Raw genomic sequence first — 20,464 nt, forward strand, 5'->3', positions numbered from 1 at the left:
CCAACCTTCTGGTTAGCAGTCAAATGCCTTAGGCACTATACCACCAGAGCTCCCACTCCACATTGGTCTTGCCAACAATCTTTTTAGAGCTGCACTGTAGTCAGATTCTGGCAGCCCAGCCTCCTTCCTTCCCTCTGTCCTTCACAAGGGTCAGACTTGCACTGGGAGCAGCTTCCAGGCATATTGACATTATCTTTTGTTATTTTTTCAGCTACATTCAGCCCAGCTTTCTGCTGGTTTTAGCCTCTCATTTCTCACCAATCCTTGGCCATGTAGACTTTTTATCCATTGGGTGCTCCCCTCTTCATATCTAGGGATGCTTTCTCTACCTCTTGGTGCACCAGCAGAAGGTTAGTGGTTTGAACTCACCCTGTGGTGCCCTGGAAGAAAGACCTGGTGATCTGCCTCCATAGGGATTACAGCCAAGAAAATCCTCTGGAGTCGTTCCACTCCGTAACCCATGGGTTGCCATGAGTCGAAATTGACTAGATGGCAACTGGTTTTGGTCATCAGTGCTTTCCGGTCTACCTGCCCAGACACCAGCTGGCCACGGCCTTGCTCAGTCAGGTGAGCCTTAGCTCTGCGTCAGCTCCACATCTTCCCAGGCTCTAAATCAGAAACAGTGCAATTTTTTTTCTTTCCTTTTTGATTAACAGATAGACTACATCTCTTATCTCTCCCCCAAAAATCTTAGTTACTATGCATTTGTCTAATGTTACATGATACATAAAATATTTACATACCCATTTTTTTTATTTGACCCGTCTTATCACCCCTGTGAAGATAGTAGACAAGAATTTGCCCACTTTAGAAATAAGGAAGTAATCCACTTTTGAACACACCACGGTGCCTTTATTACCAGAGAGAGTGGCACTTTTCCCCTTGACTTTAAAGTCACTACTTAAATATTCAATAGTTATCATCTTCAATTATGATAATTTTGAGTATTTGGGAAAGGACATGACCGTATGGTATACATTTTAGTTCTGTTTTTGCTAATCTGTAACAGCCCTCTTTGTATCATTGCTCTTAGATTTGAACTACATTTTTCTTAGTTTGTATGTGGATGCAGGACTGTGGGTCAGCTGGCTTCCCAAAGCCCTCCAATTCCCAACAGTTACTTTATTCCTTAACTCTGCCACAGGGAAACTATGTAGCAGCCATGTAACAGTTGAGTAACACGTGAAGGGTGTAACATTTTTGTCTGCTCCTGGAATTCACTTTTCATGGAAAGCAACAAATGAGGGATAATTGTTTTCCTTCCATAAGCAGACAATGAATGATTTTCATTGTACCAGGGAAGAACAGATGCTGTAAAAACAAGAATAGACCAATGTTCTTGGAAGGGGAAAGGTACGTACGGGAGATGAGTGTGGGCTGACTCAAGAGCAAAGTCTCCGAGAGTTGCAGAAACAGCCCTCCTTTCTTTTGATGTCTGATTCAAGCCCCACTTCATTCATGTCTTTCCTGTCTATTTCATCTTCTTTCAAATTTCCACATCTTATTACCTGTACCATATACATTTCAATTGCTACTTCTTAACTGATGTGGTTACACATCTGTCAGCTTGTCACACTGTGGTAGCTTGCTGTGATGCTGGAAGCTATGCTTAAATACTAGCAGGGTCACTTGTGGTGGACAGGTTTATTGATGCTTCCAGATTAAGACAGACCAGGAAGAAAGGGCTGGTACATTACAGACAGCCCCCAATTTATGACATATTAGAGTTACAACAAAGTGCACTTATGGCTGTCTTTTATTTTTTTGTACATCTTGTTGCTAGGTGCTGTTGGTTGGTTCCAACTCACAGCAATCTATGTACAACTGAACAAAACACTGCCTGGACCTGCACCAACCTCACAATCGTATTTTTGAGCTCATTATTGCAACTACTGTGTCAATCCATCTTTTTGAGGGTCATCTTCTTTTTTGCTGACCCTCTACATTCCCAAGTATGCTGTCCTTCTCCAGGGACTGGTCTGTCCTGATAACATGTTCAAAGAACACAAGACAAAGTCTCACCATTCTTGCTTTTCAGGAGCATTCTGCCTATATGTCCTCCAAGACAGATTTGTTCATTCTTCTGGAAGTCCATGGTATTGTCAGAGGGGCAAGGAGGCTGCATCTTCCAACCTCCTCTAACCCCACACGAGGAAGACAGAATCACCATCAGCAGCCCAAGGCGTATCCCTGTGAGGCCAGACATGCGACCTCCCTCCAGCCTTTTCACCAATCCTGATAGCAACTGTTCCTCCCGCAGTACCCATCACCTCTTTGCAGGGTTTAATAAATTGCTGCAGTGGCCATACAGAACTCACAGATTATAGGGTTTGTTAGGGAAGCAACAGGCTACAATTCAAGTTCAGAAATGCACTCAGTCTCTCGCAGCCTACCATCCCTCAGCCAAAAGTCTCTCTCAGTCTCTCTCTCAGCATTGTGTGTCTCTTGGTGTCTCTTTGAGCAATGCATCTCTCATCTCTCTCTCTCAGCAAGTGTGTGTCTCTCAGGAGCATGTTTCTCTCAGCAGCATGTCTTTCTCAGCCAGCAGTCAGAGAGACTCCTGCCTCTAGCAGGGCTCCTTTTGAGCCTGGCAAAGTAGCTAACTAACCAATGCCAAAATCAGAATTCTATACATCTGAGAAAAAGCAAACTTCCCAGAAAATTGCTTGGTGCTACAGGCAACAGAAATACCCCAGGTGGAATAACTTTAGCAATCAGGAGCTACTCAGTTGCTGATGGCAAATTCCACCATGGAATTTACAAAGACTTATGGCTAGAAAAGCCACACTATGTAATTTACTACACCCCAGGTATATTCAATATTCGTTGCCAACACCATAATTCAAATGCATCAATTCTTTGATCTCCTTATTCATCTTTATACATCTTATGGTTAGTAATATGTACTACATACAGTGTTGCAGTATGCCATTTGCTGATGTCCTCACTCTCAGATGGTTACTCACTGATATTCAGTTTTATGACTTAATGTTCAAAACATTGCTCAATAGCAAGCTATGAAAACTTAAAAAAAAAGAGGTGTTCAACTTACGTCAGAACTGACTTAAAATGGACTTATCAGAACAGAATCCCATGGTAAGTCAGAGACTTACCTGTACTACTGAAAATTTGCCAGTGAAAACTCAATGGATCACAACAGAATGTTGTTCAGTACAGTACTGGAAGATGAGCCCCTAGGTTAGAAAGCACTCAAAATACACAGTGGCCACAGCAGTGGACTGGAGCAGACTGGCAATCATGAAGATGGTGCAGGCCTGGCAAAGTTTCATTCTGTTGCACACAGAATTGCCATGAGTTGGAGCCAACTTGATGGCAACTAACAACCACCACAACTTAGGTGGTTACATGTTGTTGTTGTTGTTATGTGCCGTCAAGTCGGACCCGACTCACAGCGACCCATCCTTGGGTTTCCGAGGCAGTATAACTACGGAAGTAGATTGCCCCATCTTCCTTCTGAGGAGTGGCTGGTGGGTTTGAACCGCCAGCCTTCTGGTTAGCAGTCAAGTGCCTTAGCAACTATGCTACCAGAGCTCCAGGTGGTTACATAAGCTTGTCCTAAGGACACAGGTTCTGTCTTCCAGCCAGACGCTAGCCTAGACAATTACCCATAGAATTGGGATAAAGTGGGAAGGAGGAGGTGATAGTCATGTGTGGTAGTTAAGGTTGTATGTCAATTGGCTGGGCCTGGTTGAGTGGCTGGGCAGCTGGTTATAGTGATTCCACATGATGAGACTGGTAATCAACTCCATGATGGAATCGACTTTGAGTAGCTGAGTAGCTGCTTTGAGAATGTGGTCTGCTTCAAGTACATAAGAAGATGCTTTGAGAAAGATTTTGAGCTTTTGGGCACTCTTGGATCCTGCATGCAGTTGAGTCTTCCTTCAGCAGCCTGCTGATCTTAGAAGTATTTCTGGAATTGAACTAGTAGCCTGCCGTGTTGCTTAATAATCTTGGGACTGTGCCATTTTACTTGTTGACCTTGGGTTTGTCAGCCTCAGCAGCCAGCAGCTGGCTGAGTTAGGAGAAGCCTCCAGCTCCAGTGGGCCAGGAGCAAGAGGCAGAGCTGAAGTCCAAGGTCGAGGGCCTTTCACTTTGAACTCAGACTTCTAGTTTCCTAAACTGTAAGAGAATAAATCCCTGTTCCTAAAGCCACACATATATGGTATTCCTGTGAGAGTGGCACTAGAGAATCAGAACCCTATGGCGGAAAAAAAAATCCCCACAGGAAGCCCTCATATTACTCTGCAATGAGCTCACAGGAAGCCATGAATAAATACTGACTGAACTGAACTAAGAGACACTTACTTCGTGGGCCTCGCCGGCTTGCCATGCTCAGGAGGCGAGTCTCGGGCTCTTGCTGTGTGGGTTCCTCCTGGTTGTCGTCATGGGGTTTTTCTGACACCATCTCCTCAGGACCAGCAGTCAGTGGCTGTGGGTAGAAGGTTAGAGCTTCAGGTCCCTAAGGCTTCAGTTCACTGGTTCTAACCTCAGGATGAGGTAGGTCAGTCAGTGAGGAACAGACACACATTCTCTCAGATCTGCATGACCTGAGTCACTGTGGCCGCCCCCAGGGAGGCTATGCCAAACCTGCCTTTCTCTAAGAGGTTTCTTGCAAACTAACTGAGGCATCCCAAAAGAAAATAGCCATTTTTACCTTTTCTATGCAAAATCTGTAGAGCTCTGCAGAAATGTAGAGGAATAGGGAGCAGCATATTCATATTCAAGCAATTTGTTCCCAACTCCAGATAGTTTGTAAGCACTTGCTATAGTGTCACTCGATAATCTAGGGCATGTGTTGTGTCCACCCCTTGGGTGGTCCCCAGGAACAGCTTCTGGTTTCTTCTCCAGGCTCTCAGAGAAAGCCCTGTCTGTGCCAGAGAAATCTCTGGGTGGTACAAAGGGTTAATCCTCTGGCTGCTGTTCTGAAGGTTGAAGGTGTGAGTCCACCCAGAGGTGGCTCAGAAGAAAGGGCTGGTGATCCACTTCTGAAAAAAACAGCCACTGAGAATCCTATGGAGACAGCTCTACTCTGGCAGACACGGGTCACCATGGGCTGGAATCCACTCAATGGCAACTGGTTTTTTACTGGTTGCCAGAGGAGAGGCAGGTAAACAGGATTAATGGTGGAGGCCAAGACTGAGTGACAGCAGCCTTTAGGGGAAGGCAGACTACGGTTTGTCTCCAAATTCTGATTTACTGTGGGACTTAGGCAAGGTATTTAACTTTGAGTATCAGATTCTCCTCTCCAAAAGAAGGAAAATGAAAATCGCCCATTTGCTGGGATGTTGCCATCTATCAGGCATTGTACAAGGCATAGAGAGTTTGGTTTACCGTATTTTTAAGCATATTATATGGTTTTTGCAAAGCAGCTTTGCACTTTAGCCTCCCATGAGCTCTGTGCATGTGTGAATTATTTATATGGGTGCATTATGTGTGAAAATATGATAAATAGTGGGGAGGAGCCTATGACATCTTATTTAAAAGAAAATGCACTGGGTAATTCTGCCTTAAGGCATCTGACTGCTAACCAGAAGGCTGCCGGTTCAAATCCACCAGCCACTTCTCGGAAGGAAGATTGGACAGTCTACTTCTGTAGAGACACTGCCTCGGAAAACCAAGGAAGGGTCACTATGAGTCGAATCTGACTTGATGGCAGCGAGTTTGGTTTTTGGTTTTTAGTTCTAAATTGTAGCCAGGTGTAAGAAACACTATTGTACACTCTAACCAAGCACTAAGTCATTCTGCTCTATTCTGTGTGATCCTGTTTTTGGGTGGGTTAAATTAATGAGCAAATACCAACAAAGAGCAAAGCCTGGACAGCAACACTAGGGAACTGAGAGCTACTCTAGTCTCTTCCCCATCTCTGCCCTTTCTCCCGTTCAGTCCAAGCTCCACGCCTACCTTTGTCTGGACCACACAGACTCTCTGTGCCTGTGGGCCTTGAACTGTGGGTGAGAACAGCCCTCAAGTACTTAACCCTTTCCACCTGCATCAGTTCATCTGTCTCAGTCTGCAGAGCCCTGGGCAGACCCTGCAGGAATGGGCTGGAGTTCAGGTGCCTGGCTGACTGCAGGTCTTCCCCACTGGACCGGGGACCTTAGAGATGGGCCCACGTGCCTGGGTAGCACTTCTCTGCCCCCTGGTTTCTGCCCTAGTCACCTATGGCTTCACCCCAGCCTGCGGGAAAGGCAGGAGATGATGGCTTCTATAACCAGCATTCTGCAAACAGGCTTGTGCTGGGCAAACGGGTACTCAGAGAGAGCTTTCTTCCTGTCCCCTTCCCATCCCCCTGGCCCCCTCTCCCAGCAGCCCTGTCACGTGTCTGCTGGCTCAAAATGGCGCTCCCTCCTCTCCTGTCTCCTCTCCTGCTGGCATCTGGATTGTGGCAAGCAAATCCACCCCCACCATTCTCCCCTGCTGCCCTTCTCAGAGCAGAACCGCTCCTGACCAAGGCAGTGTATTTCTCTTGATGAGGTTTACCTTGCCGGGGCGGTTCCAGCCAGGAGGACAGCCGCGGAGAGGTGGGGAGGAAGAGCCAGCAGGCAGCAGGCAGGAATGGCCTCAGAACTGGGAAAAGCGGGAGTTCCTCAAGATGTATGGTTCTGCACTGCCATCTACTGCCAGTCTGAGTTTATGGCCTTTGATGACAACACTAAGACTGTTCCAGTTGTTTCCAGATTTCCCTCTCAGAAAATTGGGGGTGGCTAGGGGTACTGATTGTTATTGTGAACGTCAACTCCAACCAGTGCCACGCAGTGGACTCCACCTCACAGCGACCCTATGAAGGTCAAGGAGAACTGTGTCCCATCGGGCTTCCAGTGGCTGGATTTTTGGAACTAGATCACCAGGCCTTTTTTCCGAGGCACCCCTGGATGGACTCGAACTGCCAACTATCAGTTAGCAGCCAAGTGGGTTAACTGTGTGCACCACCCAAGGTCTCCTGAGGATCATCACTAAGCCCCCAAATCAGGGTCCTAGAATCCAGGCCATTCACCTGCCTCCCTGCCTCACGTCGCCCAAGCCAAACGCTGGAATGTACGGGGAGGTCTCCTCCCTCTGAGATTCTGTGTGGGTGGATTTTTAAGACACATCATTTGCATCTTGTCACTCCTTACCTGTTTCTTTCTTCTTTGTCTTTGAGCCTTCGAGCCCTTCTCCACTCTTCCCACTTGGGCATCCTCTTCATTTTCAAGGAACTCCTTTGATAAGATGCAAATGAGAGAGTTGACATTTGGAATGTATGTTTGTGTGTGAGCTGGGAAAAAATGTCAAGTGAGAATAGGGGTCTGATTTTTATGATATCAAAATTAAAATCACCATCTTGACCCTGGGATTTTATCCACTCAAGTTCACTTTGAGTTTTAGGACAGTGAATGCGAAGTAAGGAGCTCTGGTGGCATAGTGCCTAAGGCATTTGACTGCTAACCAGAAGGCTGGCAGGTCAAGGCCACCAGGCACTCCTCGGAAAGAAGAGTGGGCAATGGACTTCCATAGAGGGACCGCCTCGGAAACCCAAGGAGGGGTTGCTAAGCAGCTACCAGTCTCAGAAGTCATTCAAACATTGTAAATAAGATGACATCGGAGCTTCCATTGTTCCAAGTCCTAGTTCATGCACAAAACACTTATTGCACACTTATTGTGTTCTTGGCCTTATGGGGGCCACAGAGATGAATGCAACATGCTATGTCACAACTGAGTGTAGGAGATGAACAAGTGAATCTATCAGGATAGACACTCTGATAAAAAAAAAAAAAAAAAAGGACCATTGCACAGGAGACAGACATTAGGCATATTAGACATACAGACACTTGGGATGTTTTGTTGTAGCTGGGTGCTGTTGAGTCAATTTTGACTCTTAGCAAATGTTCACCTTATACACCTGTCTATTGTTACCCCATTTGATGGAGTAAAAGGGCCCCAGAGGCTGTAATCTTTACTTCATCTCTCACACTTTCATTGTGTTATCAGAAGGGACCATTCCCTGGAGAAGAATATCATGCTTGGTAAAGTGGAGAGTTAGTGAAAAAGGGAAAGATCTTCAATGGGATGGACTGACACCGTGGCGGGAGGTATGGGCTCAGGTGTAGCAGGGATGGTGAGGCTGGCACGGGACTGGGCAGTGCTGTACGTAGGGTCTGCACATTCTGTTGTACATCGGATCACCATGAGTCAGAACCGACTTGACAGCACAACAACAACAACAACAATCGTTACAGGAGCAGGTCACCAGGTCTCTCTCCCCCAGAGGTGCTGGGTTAGGTCAAACCGCCAACCTTTTGGTTAGTAGCTGAGTGCTTAACTGTTGTCCTACGAGGTCTCCTTGGGGGTCTATTGCTGGTTCTCTGCATCCCAGCCTTGCCATCAGGTGGACAATAATGAAGGCATATACTCAGTCACCACAGAAGTTTTGATTTAAAGGATAATTTTAGCAGATCTTTTGGAAAAGGGAGACTCCTTTTACAGTGCACACTTTGGTTTCTCAATACTTTGGTTTCTTTTTCCAACTTATGCTTTTTAAAGTTGAAGTCAGAACATGTTGGAGCTGAAAGTTCCTAAGTTTTAAAGCTTTCAAGTTTTCCAGTCCTGGAGCTTTTCGAACTGGAGCTCAAGTATTTCTGGGTGTACAAGATGTTGTAAGATAAACATACACCCTCTCCTTGTACAGGGACATTTTGTTTTTTTATAGTGATTTGAGTGACAGTTTACAGAGCAAAATTTATTTTCCATGCAGCAGTTCATATACATTTTGTTTCCTGACATTGATTGCAATTCCCCATAAGGTATCAGCTCTCTTCCCACTTCCTCCCCTGTGTCCTTCTTTCCTGTGCATTCTTGCTCTCTGAGCTATCTCCTTGTGCCCCCTTCTGAGCTCCCATGGATGAGTGTTCCAAAGAGTGTACCTACCTGTTGCAAATGTTCACCTTATACACCTGTCTATTGTTTGGCTGGAAGCCAAAGGAGTGAGTTCAATTCCAGGCCCAAAAGGTGACTGGTTTCACCAATCTCCATCAGTCCAGTATGCCTGGTCTTTTTTATGATTCTGAGTTTCGTTCTACATTTTTCTCCTACTCTAGCTAGCATCTTACACTAATTCCTTTCTGAGTGGTTGGCAGTGGTAGCCAGGTGCCATCTAGTTCTTCTGGCCTAATTGTTTCCATGTGTCTTTGATTTTCTTCATTCTTTTTTGTTCCAGATGAGAAGAGACCAATTGTTGCATCTTAGATGGCCACTTACAGGGTCTCAAGACTCTGGTTGCTACTCACCAAAATAGGATGTAGAACATGTTTTTGTGTGATATATTATGCCAATTGAGCTTGATGTCCCCTGCAACCATGGTCTCAAGCCCACATGGCCAACAACTCACTCCCTCAGGATCGCTGGCTATGGCTAAGGAGTTAACATAACCTTGTACCCTGTTAGCTCTATTACATACATGGACATTCTCACGGCATATGCAAACATGTATGTAGAAATATCATCTGCCAAACTTATATATATAAATATATATATATATATATATATATATATATATATTTGTTGTTGTTGTTGTTATGTGCCGTCGAGTCAGACCTGACTCACAGCGACCCCTCCTTGGGTTTCCGAGGCAGTATCACTATGAAAGTAGATTGCCCCATCTTCCTTCTGAGGAGTGGCTGGTGGGTTTGAACCGTCAACCTTCTGGTTAGCAGTCAAGTGCCATGGAGCAACTGGTGGTGAGCGTGAACCACTGATCTGGTTAGCAGCCAAATGTCTTACCTAGTACTCCACCAGAGTTCCTTAAACTTGTGTATGGTTATGAGTGTATTCCTTCTTGCCCCATCCTCACTCTTGCCTCTTATTTTAGAGCCCAGGCAAATGGCGTTCTTAGCTCAGCACTTCCCCACATTAGATCATAAGATGTTGATAATTTTGAGGTTGTGCCTGGGAGGGTCTCAAATCAATTCTAAGTTCTGATTCCTTTAGAATGAACTTGTGAAAAACCTAGGTTATTTTTTGCCTTCTAATAAATGTTTTGATCCTTGATAAGTGAGAAACTGTTCAGTAGGACTTCAAATAAGACACAGAGAAGGTAGGCTCCATGAGGGGTGTGATAGTTGGAGCTGTGTGTCAACTTGGCTGGGCCACAATTCTGTGTGGTTTAAGCAACTGTGATGTGGGTTGTTCCAATGATGGGATCAGCTGTATACATTTTGGGCAGCCAATTCGTTGAAAGGGAGTATCCCTAGGGGTATGGCCTGCTTCTAGTATATTTATGGACGTCCTGGGAAAAGAAACACTCTTCTGTGGATCAGGATTCTGTTGTGCTGCTTACAACTGTCCGTGAGCAAACAATCCACCATTCGGCCTGGAGATCTTGGATTCATCATTCATTGGAGTCAACAGTCAGTACACTGCCTGCTAACCTTGAGCTCCTCAGCCCCTGCAGCTGCGTGAGTCAGGAAAAGCCTCCAGCTTGACGTTTGATCCAAGAACTTTGGACTTGCCAGCTTCCATTAAGTGTATGAGCCATTTTCCTAAGACAAATTTCCCTTTTTCTCTCTATATAAGCTTTACTGGTTTTGTTTCTCTAGAGAATCCAGTCTAACACAAGGGGAGAAGATTTTGTTTATCTTGTCCATCGCTCTATCCCCAACATAGCCTGACACAATAAATATTTGTTGCATGAATGAATAAGCAAATGCAGATTTATGTGGTTTCTCAATACTTGAGATCTTGCTTAAAGTTTATCTGCTTTTTTTTTTTTTTTTTTCCCCTGGGTAATGAGCTCCTTCAGGCTTTTTGAAATACTGTAATGGAAATGGAGTCCCTCAGTAGCCCAAAAGGTTAAGTGCCCAGCTACCAGCTGAAATGTTGGCAGTTCAAACACACGCAGAAGTACGTTGGCAAACAGATGTGAAGATCTGCTTCTGAAAGGCCACAGCCTTGAAAACCTAATGGGAAAGTTCTACTCTGTGCACCTGGGATTACCAAGAGTTGGAATTGATTCAACAGTAATTAGCAACAAACAACAACCAGTCAGGAAACAGCACATGTCTCCATTTCTGCCTCTGTGGTCCATTGAGGAACCATTGAGCCAAGGGAGATGCACGGATTGAGAGGAGTACTCTCACCTCTGTGAGGTGGTCTAACGAGTAACCAACTGCTGTTATATTGACTCTGACTCATGGTGACCCCATGTGTGTGAGAGTAGAACTGTGCTCCGTAGGGTTTTCAATGGCTCATCTTCTGAAATTGGATTGTCAGGCTTTACTTCCAAGGTGCCTCTGAGTGGCCTTGAACTTTCAATCCTTTGGTAAGCAGCTGAGCCCCTAACTATTTGCATTACCCTGGCACGCCTGTGGGGGGGGTCTTCAGTCTGGCTCCCTTCTCTCTCTGGTCTGGAGAATTCTTGATATTTTTTTGTACAAGAGTCAGAAACTGAAGGACTTCATGAGGCTGGGAATGGCCTCACAATTTTATTAGTCATTACAGTTTATGACTGTGACCTTCCTTCTGAATTTCTTAGAAATCAGTGTGATTCAGGCAGTGCTGGACTCAGAAGTAGATGGTAACTTAGAACTACTTTTTCAGAATTCATGAAACGGTGACAAAGCAGATTTAGAGCATCCAGGTAGAGCAGAAGACCCTGACGTCCCTATGCCACCTACCCTCATCTCCGTCATATATCTAATATAGCACCCTCTGTATGTAGTAGGTGTGCAATAAATGCTTGTTAGTGGCTTAACTTCCTAACACCTACATGTGCGACAAGAATACACACACACACACACACACACATTCCCGAGGACATCTAAGCAAACACTTACCTCTGTTATTATCTTTACTTTTTCTTCCTCGGGATTCATTTTGGCTCTGATGGATCCCTGGGAGCAAACGATAACGAAGAGGTCAGATATTTTGAAATTAACAGAACATCTTTTTTTATTGCTCGTGGTCAATATGAAGCTGATTTGGATGATGAGTGAAGTATTTGAGTTGAGCAGACTTTCCATTCACAAGGGATACATACTTGTGGATCCCAAGGTTGAAAATGCATACAGCCACAAAAGGAAGGATGCCCAACTGTCTCCCCATGAACCTGGCTTTCCTGTGCAAGAAGTCGGAGCATGGGGAAAGCTCTACCCTGGCAGTCAGATAACGTTGGTTGGAATCCCAGCTCCTAAACATCTAGTTCCTGGTTTCTCCTCTCACCTCGATGAGAGCTGTGGTGGTTCAGTGGTAGAATTCTCATCTTCTATGCAGGACAACTGGGTTCAATTCCCAGTCAATGCACTTCATGTGCAGCCACTACCCATCTGTCAGTAGAGGCTGGTGTGTTGCTGAATAGGTTTCAGGGGAGCTTCCAGACTAAAATGCACTAGGAAGAAAGGCCTGGCAATCTCCTTATAATCAGCCAGTGAAAACCCCGTGGACTACAATGGTCCGATCTGCAGCTGAGCATGGGGAGGGTACAGGACTGGGTAGCATTTCATTTTGTTCCATTGTGCCTGGGATCACCCTGAGTCAGGGGCCAACTCGATGACAACAAACAATAGTAACAATAACCTCTCCTCTCAAACCTTAGCCTTCCCTTTCCTTCTCACTCTCTGCTCGTGACCTTGCTTCACATTTCACTGAGCAGGTAGATAAGACCAGAGAGGCCTTCCAAATCTCTCCCCTCCCCATTCACCTACCTCACTCAGTCATATCACCCCTTGGCTTCCATGTGATGCTGTGAACCATCCCTGCTTCCACCTCAGCCAGCTGCTGTGGCCGCACACTGGAGTCCATCACCTGCCCTCCTCCAGGACAGCTTCTCCCATCACCTGGCTCCCCATTGCTTCTTGCTCTATTGCCTCCTTCTCATCAGGTAAAAAGTGCTGCAATTTGTCCCTTCTCTTTTTAACTATAGTTCTATGGTTCAATCCTTTACAGGAAAACTCCTCAGAACATCGCTCCTATTTTCAATCTGTTCTTTGGGCCCACCATTGCCTTAAACTGCTCTTACCAGGGTCTCCATGACCCCCATGGTTGCCACATCTAACGGTGTACCACTTCTCATCTTATTGGGCCCTTCTGAAGCATACTTAACCACTCCTTGAAGCACTTTCTTCACTTGGCTTCTGGGACTGATCTTTCCTCATTTTCCTCTCACCCATTGGCTACTCCTTCTAAAACTCCTTTGCTAGCTTCTTCTCATCTTGACCACCATCCCCTTTGGGAGTGTCTCTGGGTTCAGCTCCACTTGTACATATCCCCACAGAGCACTCATCCTGTCCTTGTCTTTAAAACCTGCCTACATGCTGATACTTTCCAAATTACTATACTGGGCCCTGCCCTCTCTGCAGAACTCCAGACTCAAGAATCCAACTGCCTGATGGACATCTTCACTTGGCTTATTGTTAGTTGCCGTTGAGTCAGCTCTGACTCATAGCAACATTATGTGTAACAGAAAGAAATATTGCCTGGTCCGCTGCCATTCTCACAATCATGTTGTCCATAAGGTTTTCACTGGCTAATTTTTGGAAATATACTGCCAGGCCCCTCTTTTTCTGGAAGCTCTGCTGAAATGTGCCCACCATGTGTGACCCTGCTGGTGACATAGCTTCCAGTATCCCAGCAACATGCAAGCCACCACAGCAAGATGGACAGACAGTTGGTGGCTTGGCTTGTTGTTGTTATGTGCTGTCAAGTCGGCCCTGACTCATAGTGACCCCTCCTTGGTTTTCCGAGGTGGTATTATTACGAAAGTAGATTGCCCAACCTTCCTTCCAAGGAGTGGCTGGTGGATTTGAACTGCCAGCCTTCTGGTTAGCAGTCAAATGCCTTAGGCACTATGCGTGGCTTGGCTTAACACTCCTGAATGAAGCTGTCACCTTTTATCTTTCACTTGTTTGTCCTGCAGCCTTCATTGGTGCACTCAATAGACCTCCATTGTGTCCAGGCCAGGAACCTAGAAGTCATTCTCGATTCCTCACTGACTCTCACACGATACACCACACCCCATCTATCCAATATCCTACCAGCTTTACTCTCAAATTATATTTGAAATCCAACCATTTTTCAACCTTGCTGCTATTATAGCCCCCGTTCAGCACCATCCTCTCTCCCATGGATGATTGCAAGAACCCCTTAACTTCTCTATTTCCCGTGTTGGTCACTGTCTTAGTTCTCTAGTGCTGCTATAACAGAAATACTACAAGTAGCTGGCTTAAAAATAAACAAAACAAAAACCATTGCCATCAAGTTGAGTCCAAATGATGAAGACTCCTATTGGGTTTCCAAGGCTATAAATCTTTACAGAAGTAGGTTGCCTCATCTTCCTCCTGGTGAGCAGCTGGGTTTCAAACTGTCGACCATCTGGTTAGCAGGCAAATGCCTTACTCACTATGCCACCAGAGCTCCTCAGGTTGCTTTAACAAGCAGAAATTTATTTCCTTACAATTTTGGAGACCAGAGGTAAGAAATCAGGGTGTGGGCTCTAGGGGAACACTTTATCTCCCTTTTGGCTCTGGGGAAAGGTCTTTGTTCTTTGGTTCCTTGGGGTGTGGCATCTATCTCCCCCCATCTCTGCGTCCTTGCTTGGGAGCTCTGGTGGCATAGTGCCTAAGGCATTTAACTGCTAACCGGAAGGCTGGTGGTTCAAACCCACCAGCCACTTCTCAGAAGCGAGATTGGTCAATCTACTTCTGCAGTGAACTTTATGGGAGTAGATTGCCCAGTCTTGCCTCCGTGGCATGGCTGGTGGGTTTGAACCACCAACTTTCTGGTTAGCAGTCAGATAGGCACTGTCCTACCAGAGCTCCTTTTGCCAAGGTGTCAAAAACAACAACAAACAACAACAAAAAAAAAACCCAAAACAAAACAAAAAAGAAATCCTCAAACTTACTGCTGTCGAGTGGATTCCAACTCATGGTATGTTGTTGTTGTTATTGTTAAGTGCTATTGAGTTGGCCCCGACTCATATAGAAGTTAGATTTATAACACATACTTTTGGGAGGCACAGTTCAGTCCATAGCACTCACTTACAGTCTATTATCAACATGGAAGCAGAGTGAATCTGTTAGAATTAAGTGAGATCAGGATACTTTCTGCCCAAATCCTCCAGTGACACAGAGTAAATCCAAACTCATTTAATGGCCTACATGGTCCTATATGATCTGCACCCTCCAGTTCTTAAACTCTCTTGCCTCTGGCCTTGGGCACTTTTTGTTACCTCCATCTGGGACTCTCCCAAATTTCACTTTGCCAGAGAGGTCTTCCTGGCCCACTTGAAATACAATGAAAACTCCCCACTCCCGCTCTCCTGGCATTCCCTAATGTCCTTATGATTATTCATTTTTCCATAATATCTATCACTGCTCATCACACAGTTATTTATTTATTGCCCTTTGTAACTGGGGAAGGAGCTCTGACAGCATAGTGCCTAAAACACTTGACTATTAACCAGAAGGCAAGCGGGTCAAACCCACCAGCCACTCCTCGGAAGGAAGGTTGGGCAATCTAATTCCGTAGTGATACCACCTCGGAAACCCAAGGAGGGGTCACTATGAGTTGGATCTGACTCAGCGCCAGTGAGTTTGGTTTGGTTTGTTTTTGGTAATTGGGGAAAAGAGATCCCAGATTCAAACAGGTTCAATAGAGACACTTATTAAGCCTTGGACAGGACAAAGACAAAATAAACACAATGATCCAGGAAGAGGGAACCCATCAGCACACACACAGTCCAGAAGCTGAATGAAGCCCGCTGAGTCACGGCTGTGGGGCTAATTGTATATGATTGAAAACAGAAGAATCATCACAAAATCATGATTGATGGCAGATGGACTCGTCATTGTTGCAGGCGGGACTACAGAAGTGGGGTAAAGACCATGATCGGTATACATCATATTCGTCTAACTGAAGACAGGAAAGGGTTCCAGGATTGGTCCTGGGTCTCGACTACATGGCTAGGTGGTGATCCGGACATATCTCATGACCGTGTGGCCCGAACCTTAGCCACAAGGTGGCTACCAAACAATACCAAGACCCCAACCTTAATTTAAACTAGAAAAGGACACTCTCAGGCTAGTTCCCTAGTTCTCTGTGTGCATATAATCTACTTTTAACCACACTTGTCCTGAAGGCATACTGCCCCTCTCTAGGTTTGTCCTAGAACTTGTCTGTGTGGAATCACATTGTGGTTGAATGGTCAGAAGGAACTCAAATGGCATCTGAAACATATGTCAAGCCTCAAAACAGTGTCAGGCCTCTCCCTGCAGACCACGGCCTTCCACAGCCCCCAGTGCTGTAGAATTTAACCTCGAATACACCACCAATCCCCAGCTCAGCTGCTAATGGAAAGATCGGTGTTCAAAGTCTACCCAGAGGTGCTCAGAAGAAAGACCTGGCGAGTTGCTGCTGAACAATTACCTACTGGAAACCCTAGGGAGCCCAGGTGTATTCTAATGCGTGTGCGGTTGTCATGAGTTGGAACTGACTGGATGGCAAACTACTTATTTATTTATTTTTGATCCCACTAGAACATAGTAATAAGCAGCTAGAGCATTACTTTGATCATCATTCTCCCTCAGAGCCTAAACCTAGGGCACAAAATGGAGACTCACTAGACAGCTATTGAATGAACGCAGCAATCACTACTTATTGGCCGTGTGCCCCTGACCATATTCTGGAACCCCTCAAATCCTCATTTCCCGCTTTGGGCTGCAGTGAAGATTAGATGAGAGAACATTCAGAGCAATTCGTGGCCCCGGGGGTGAACACATCCTAGATGCTTCCTTAGCATCCATGGAACCTGACTCTTAACTGGGCCTGGGACCACTGCGTGGGGAATGAGCATGTTAAAGCATCTGAGATTCTCCTGTTGTCCATCCAGAGGCCTCAGAAGATATGCAAAAGAGACAAAGGTGTCTGCTAAGGTGAAACAGTCAATAAAGGAGTGAAGAGGTACCCAAGAGAGAACCAAGGGGTGGATGATAAAAATAAAATGCTAAGTTACACAAATGTTCTGCAAGAAAAAGTTCTGGCAATTATGAAAAGGAAAAAAGAACTCTGCAGTATTTTTAGTAACTGAAAAAGGATCTTTCTCTGTAAACTAAAAAAAAAAATGTATATATTGTACATGAAAGAAAGGAATAGAAGTTGAAAATAAAAATGTATTGGGGTTGATTTTTCTCTCCTCATTCTTTTCTGCTCATTACCTCTGAATGAGTTTCCAAGGGATCAAATGACACTACAATTTATTTTTCCTATGAATACTGCTGCTAAGAAAAGACAAATCATTTCTGACAAACTTTAATATGCAGCTTGTCATCACAAACGCATTGAGCACTTTCGAATCTTTTCCTATTGGCAACATTAAAATAAAGGCCATGATTTATTGCAGGCTTTTTTGTTGTTGTTGTTGAAGTTTTTCTTGTGGTTTGGGTAAAAGTTCACAGAGCAAATTATTTTTCCATCAGCCAACAATTTCTGCACACTTTGTTTGTGACATTGCCTACAGTTCCCTCAATGTGTCAGCCCTCTTTCACTTCCTCCCTGTGTTCCTCATTTCCATTCATCGTCTTTCCTGCCCCTTCCTGCCTTCTGAGCTTTGTTTTAGGCAAATGTTGCCCTTTGAGTTTCATATGGTTGATTGGACTGAGAGGTATGTTCTTCCCTGATGTTACTCACTTTATAGGCTCATTATTTGGCTGAAAGGTGATCTCCGGGAGTGGGTTCAGTTCCAGGCTTAAGGGTGTCTAAGGGCCACAGTCTCAGGGGTTCTACCAGTCCCTACCAGAGCAGTGAGCCTGGTCTTTTGATGATTTTGAATTTTGTTCTACATTTTTTTTTTCTCCTTCTCTATCCAGAACCTTCTCTCATGATCCTGATCAGAGTGGTTGGTAGTGGTAGCTTGGCACCATTCAGTTCTTCTGATCTCAGGGTAGTAGAGGCTGTGGTTTACATGGTCCATTCATTAATCCTTTGGATTGTTTCCTTGAGTCTTTAATTTTTGTCACTCTTTTTTGTTCCAGATGGGGAGAGACCAATAGGTGCATCATAAATGGCCGCTCTCAAGGTTATAAGACTCCAGTCTCTACTAACCAGAGTAGGACGTAGAATATTGTCTTTGTGGACTATGTTATGCCAATTGACCTAGATGTCCCCTGAGACTGTGGTGCTAAGTCCCCAAGCCTATTGCCTCATTTTTCAAGGTGTTTGGTTGTGGCTAAGAAACTTTCAGAACTTTACCCCCTGTATGCTTTGCAGGGTTATTTTATGCCGTTGCTAGATATTTGATGGATGCCCTTGGTGTTGCAAATGGTTAACATACTCTGCTCCTAATCTAAAGGTTGATGGTTTGAGTTCACCCAAAGGCACCTCGGAAGAAAGGCCTGGTAATCACCATTGAAAACCCTATGGAGAACAATTACTCTGATACACGTGAGGTTGCCATGATTTGAAGGTGACTTGATGGCAACTGGATGCATATATGTTATCTCTAGTCCTGACAATAATACTTGTAGGTTAATAGCACATGTCTCAATTTACATACAAAGAAACTGAGACTCTAGCAGGTTAATGATTTTTCCAAGGTTTTAGTTATTCACTGTCACATTCAGAATTTAGCCCCAAGATTGTGTGATTCCAAAGCCTTCCCCTTTCCTTTCCAACACCTTCTCTCAACATTTACTCTTGCTTTTGCAATGGTATCAGTAACTATCCTGTGATAGTTACTATCCTGTAACTATCTTGGAAGAAGTGTAGCCGGACTGCTCCTTGGAAGTGAATGGTCAGACTTTGTCTCACCTACTTTGGTCATGTTGTCAGAAGGGACTATTCTCTAGAGAAGGATGTCATGCTTGGTAAGGTGGAGGGTCAGGGAAGGGGGGCCTTCAACAAGATGGGCTGACTCGGTGGCTGCAGCGTGGGCTCAGCTATAGTAGGGATCATGAAGCTGGTGCAGGACTGGGCAGTGTTTCGCTCTGCTGTGCATAGGGTCTCTATGAGTCGGAGACGACTTGACAGCATCTAACAACAACATCGTACGAAAGCCCACTATCCTGGAAATGGTGTACGCTTGCTTCTCAAGTCCAAATATTTCCTTCTGAAAGCATCGAGGCATTGTTTCAAAGAGAAAAGACTTTGGCTATTTTAAGGCAAAGATTTATGTTATGTATCTATTTTATTCAGTGCAGAAAACAAAAGGCATTTTTGTTTTTGTTTTTAAGGAAAACATTTTCAAGGAAAACACTGACACTTCATCCAAACCATCCCTGAGGGTCATGGGTGAATCACAGTGGCATCTGATGAGGGCCCTGTGACAAATTCTGTAGGATGTACAGCAAAAGGAATGAAGGCTATGGAAGGAACAGCAGTGCAGGCAATGAATCTCAACTTGGCTGCTTAAAAATAACACAAAATCCAACTAAGATGAACTATTGGTCTCTACACATCTGTATGGAAAAAAGACAAAGAAAGACACCAAGGACTCAAAGAAGAAACTAGTCTATAGGATTAATTTTCTACATGAACCACAGCCTCACCAACTTGAGACCAGAAGAACTACATGGGGCTTGGCTACCACTACTGCCAGTTCTGACCAGGGGTGGATAGAATGGAACAGAATGGGAGAAAATGTAGAACAGAGCTCAATTCTTAAAAGTCCAGATTTACTGGACCAGTAGAGACTAGAGGAACCACCTTTAAACTTGGATCTGAACCATGCTGAGGTCACCTGTCAGCCAAAGGACAGTGGCTCATAAAATAAATAATATCACCCATGAGTACTGTGCTCCTCTAAACACTCATGTCAGTGAGAACTAACTGTCCACATTTGCCCAAGACCAAAGGGAAGGGAGGACAAGGAAGCTAGATAAATGGAAACAGAACAACCAGAATGGAAATAATGAGAATGCTGACACATTATAAAAGGTGTAACCAATGTCATGGAATAATATGTATAGAAAGTATTAAATGAGAATCTAATTTGCTATGTAAAATTTCTTCAACATCATAATAAAATGTTTAAAAAACAAAACAAAAACCAAACCAACAATCATGAAATGTGGATCTCACTTTGAGCAGTTAAAACATGGTTTTTAAAAAGGGATGTTATTATGAAAAATTATCTGAACCTGGGTTCAAGTTCTATTCATTTTATCAGCTGTGTCACCTTGGAGTAAGGAGCTCTGGTGGCATAGTGGATAAGACATTTGGCTGATAACTGGAAGGTCAGCAGTTCAAACCCACTAGCTGCTCTGCGGAAGGAAGATAGGGCAATCTACTGTAAAGATTTACAGCCTTGGAGACTCAGTGGGGATTGCTATGTTTCAGAATTGACTCTATGGCAGTGAGTTTGAGTTTTTCTTTCTTTGAACCTTGGTTGTTGTTGTTGTTAAGTGCCGTCGAGTCGTTTCCGACTCATAGCGACCCCATGCACAGCAGAATGAAACACTGCCCGATCCCGTGCCAGCCCCAC

At 44.7% G+C, this 20,464-nt stretch overlaps 1 protein-coding gene across 1 annotated transcript in view; it reads right to left on the reverse strand.

Moving 5' to 3' along the window:
* CC2D2A (coiled-coil and C2 domain containing 2A) overlaps positions 1 to 11,867 on the reverse strand; it is a 228,901-nt gene extending 217,034 nt beyond the window's left edge. Inside the window, exons 1-3 of the mRNA XM_007950086.1 lie at positions 11,829 to 11,867; positions 7,137 to 7,220; positions 4,327 to 4,450 (exon numbers count right to left, since the gene is read on the reverse strand). Coding sequence (XP_007948277.1) covers positions 4,327 to 4,450; positions 7,137 to 7,220; positions 11,829 to 11,867 — 247 coding nt within the window. The remainder of the gene's footprint in view (positions 1 to 4,326; positions 4,451 to 7,136; positions 7,221 to 11,828) is intronic.
* Positions 11,868 to 20,464: the final 8,597 nt, after the last annotated feature.

Source organism: Orycteropus afer, unplaced genomic scaffold (genome assembly GCF_000298275.1).
Source record: "Orycteropus afer afer isolate SDZICR_OR568_19922 unplaced genomic scaffold, OryAfe1.0 scaffold00262, whole genome shotgun sequence".
Lineage (NCBI taxonomy): Eukaryota > Metazoa > Chordata > Mammalia > Tubulidentata > Orycteropodidae > Orycteropus > Orycteropus afer.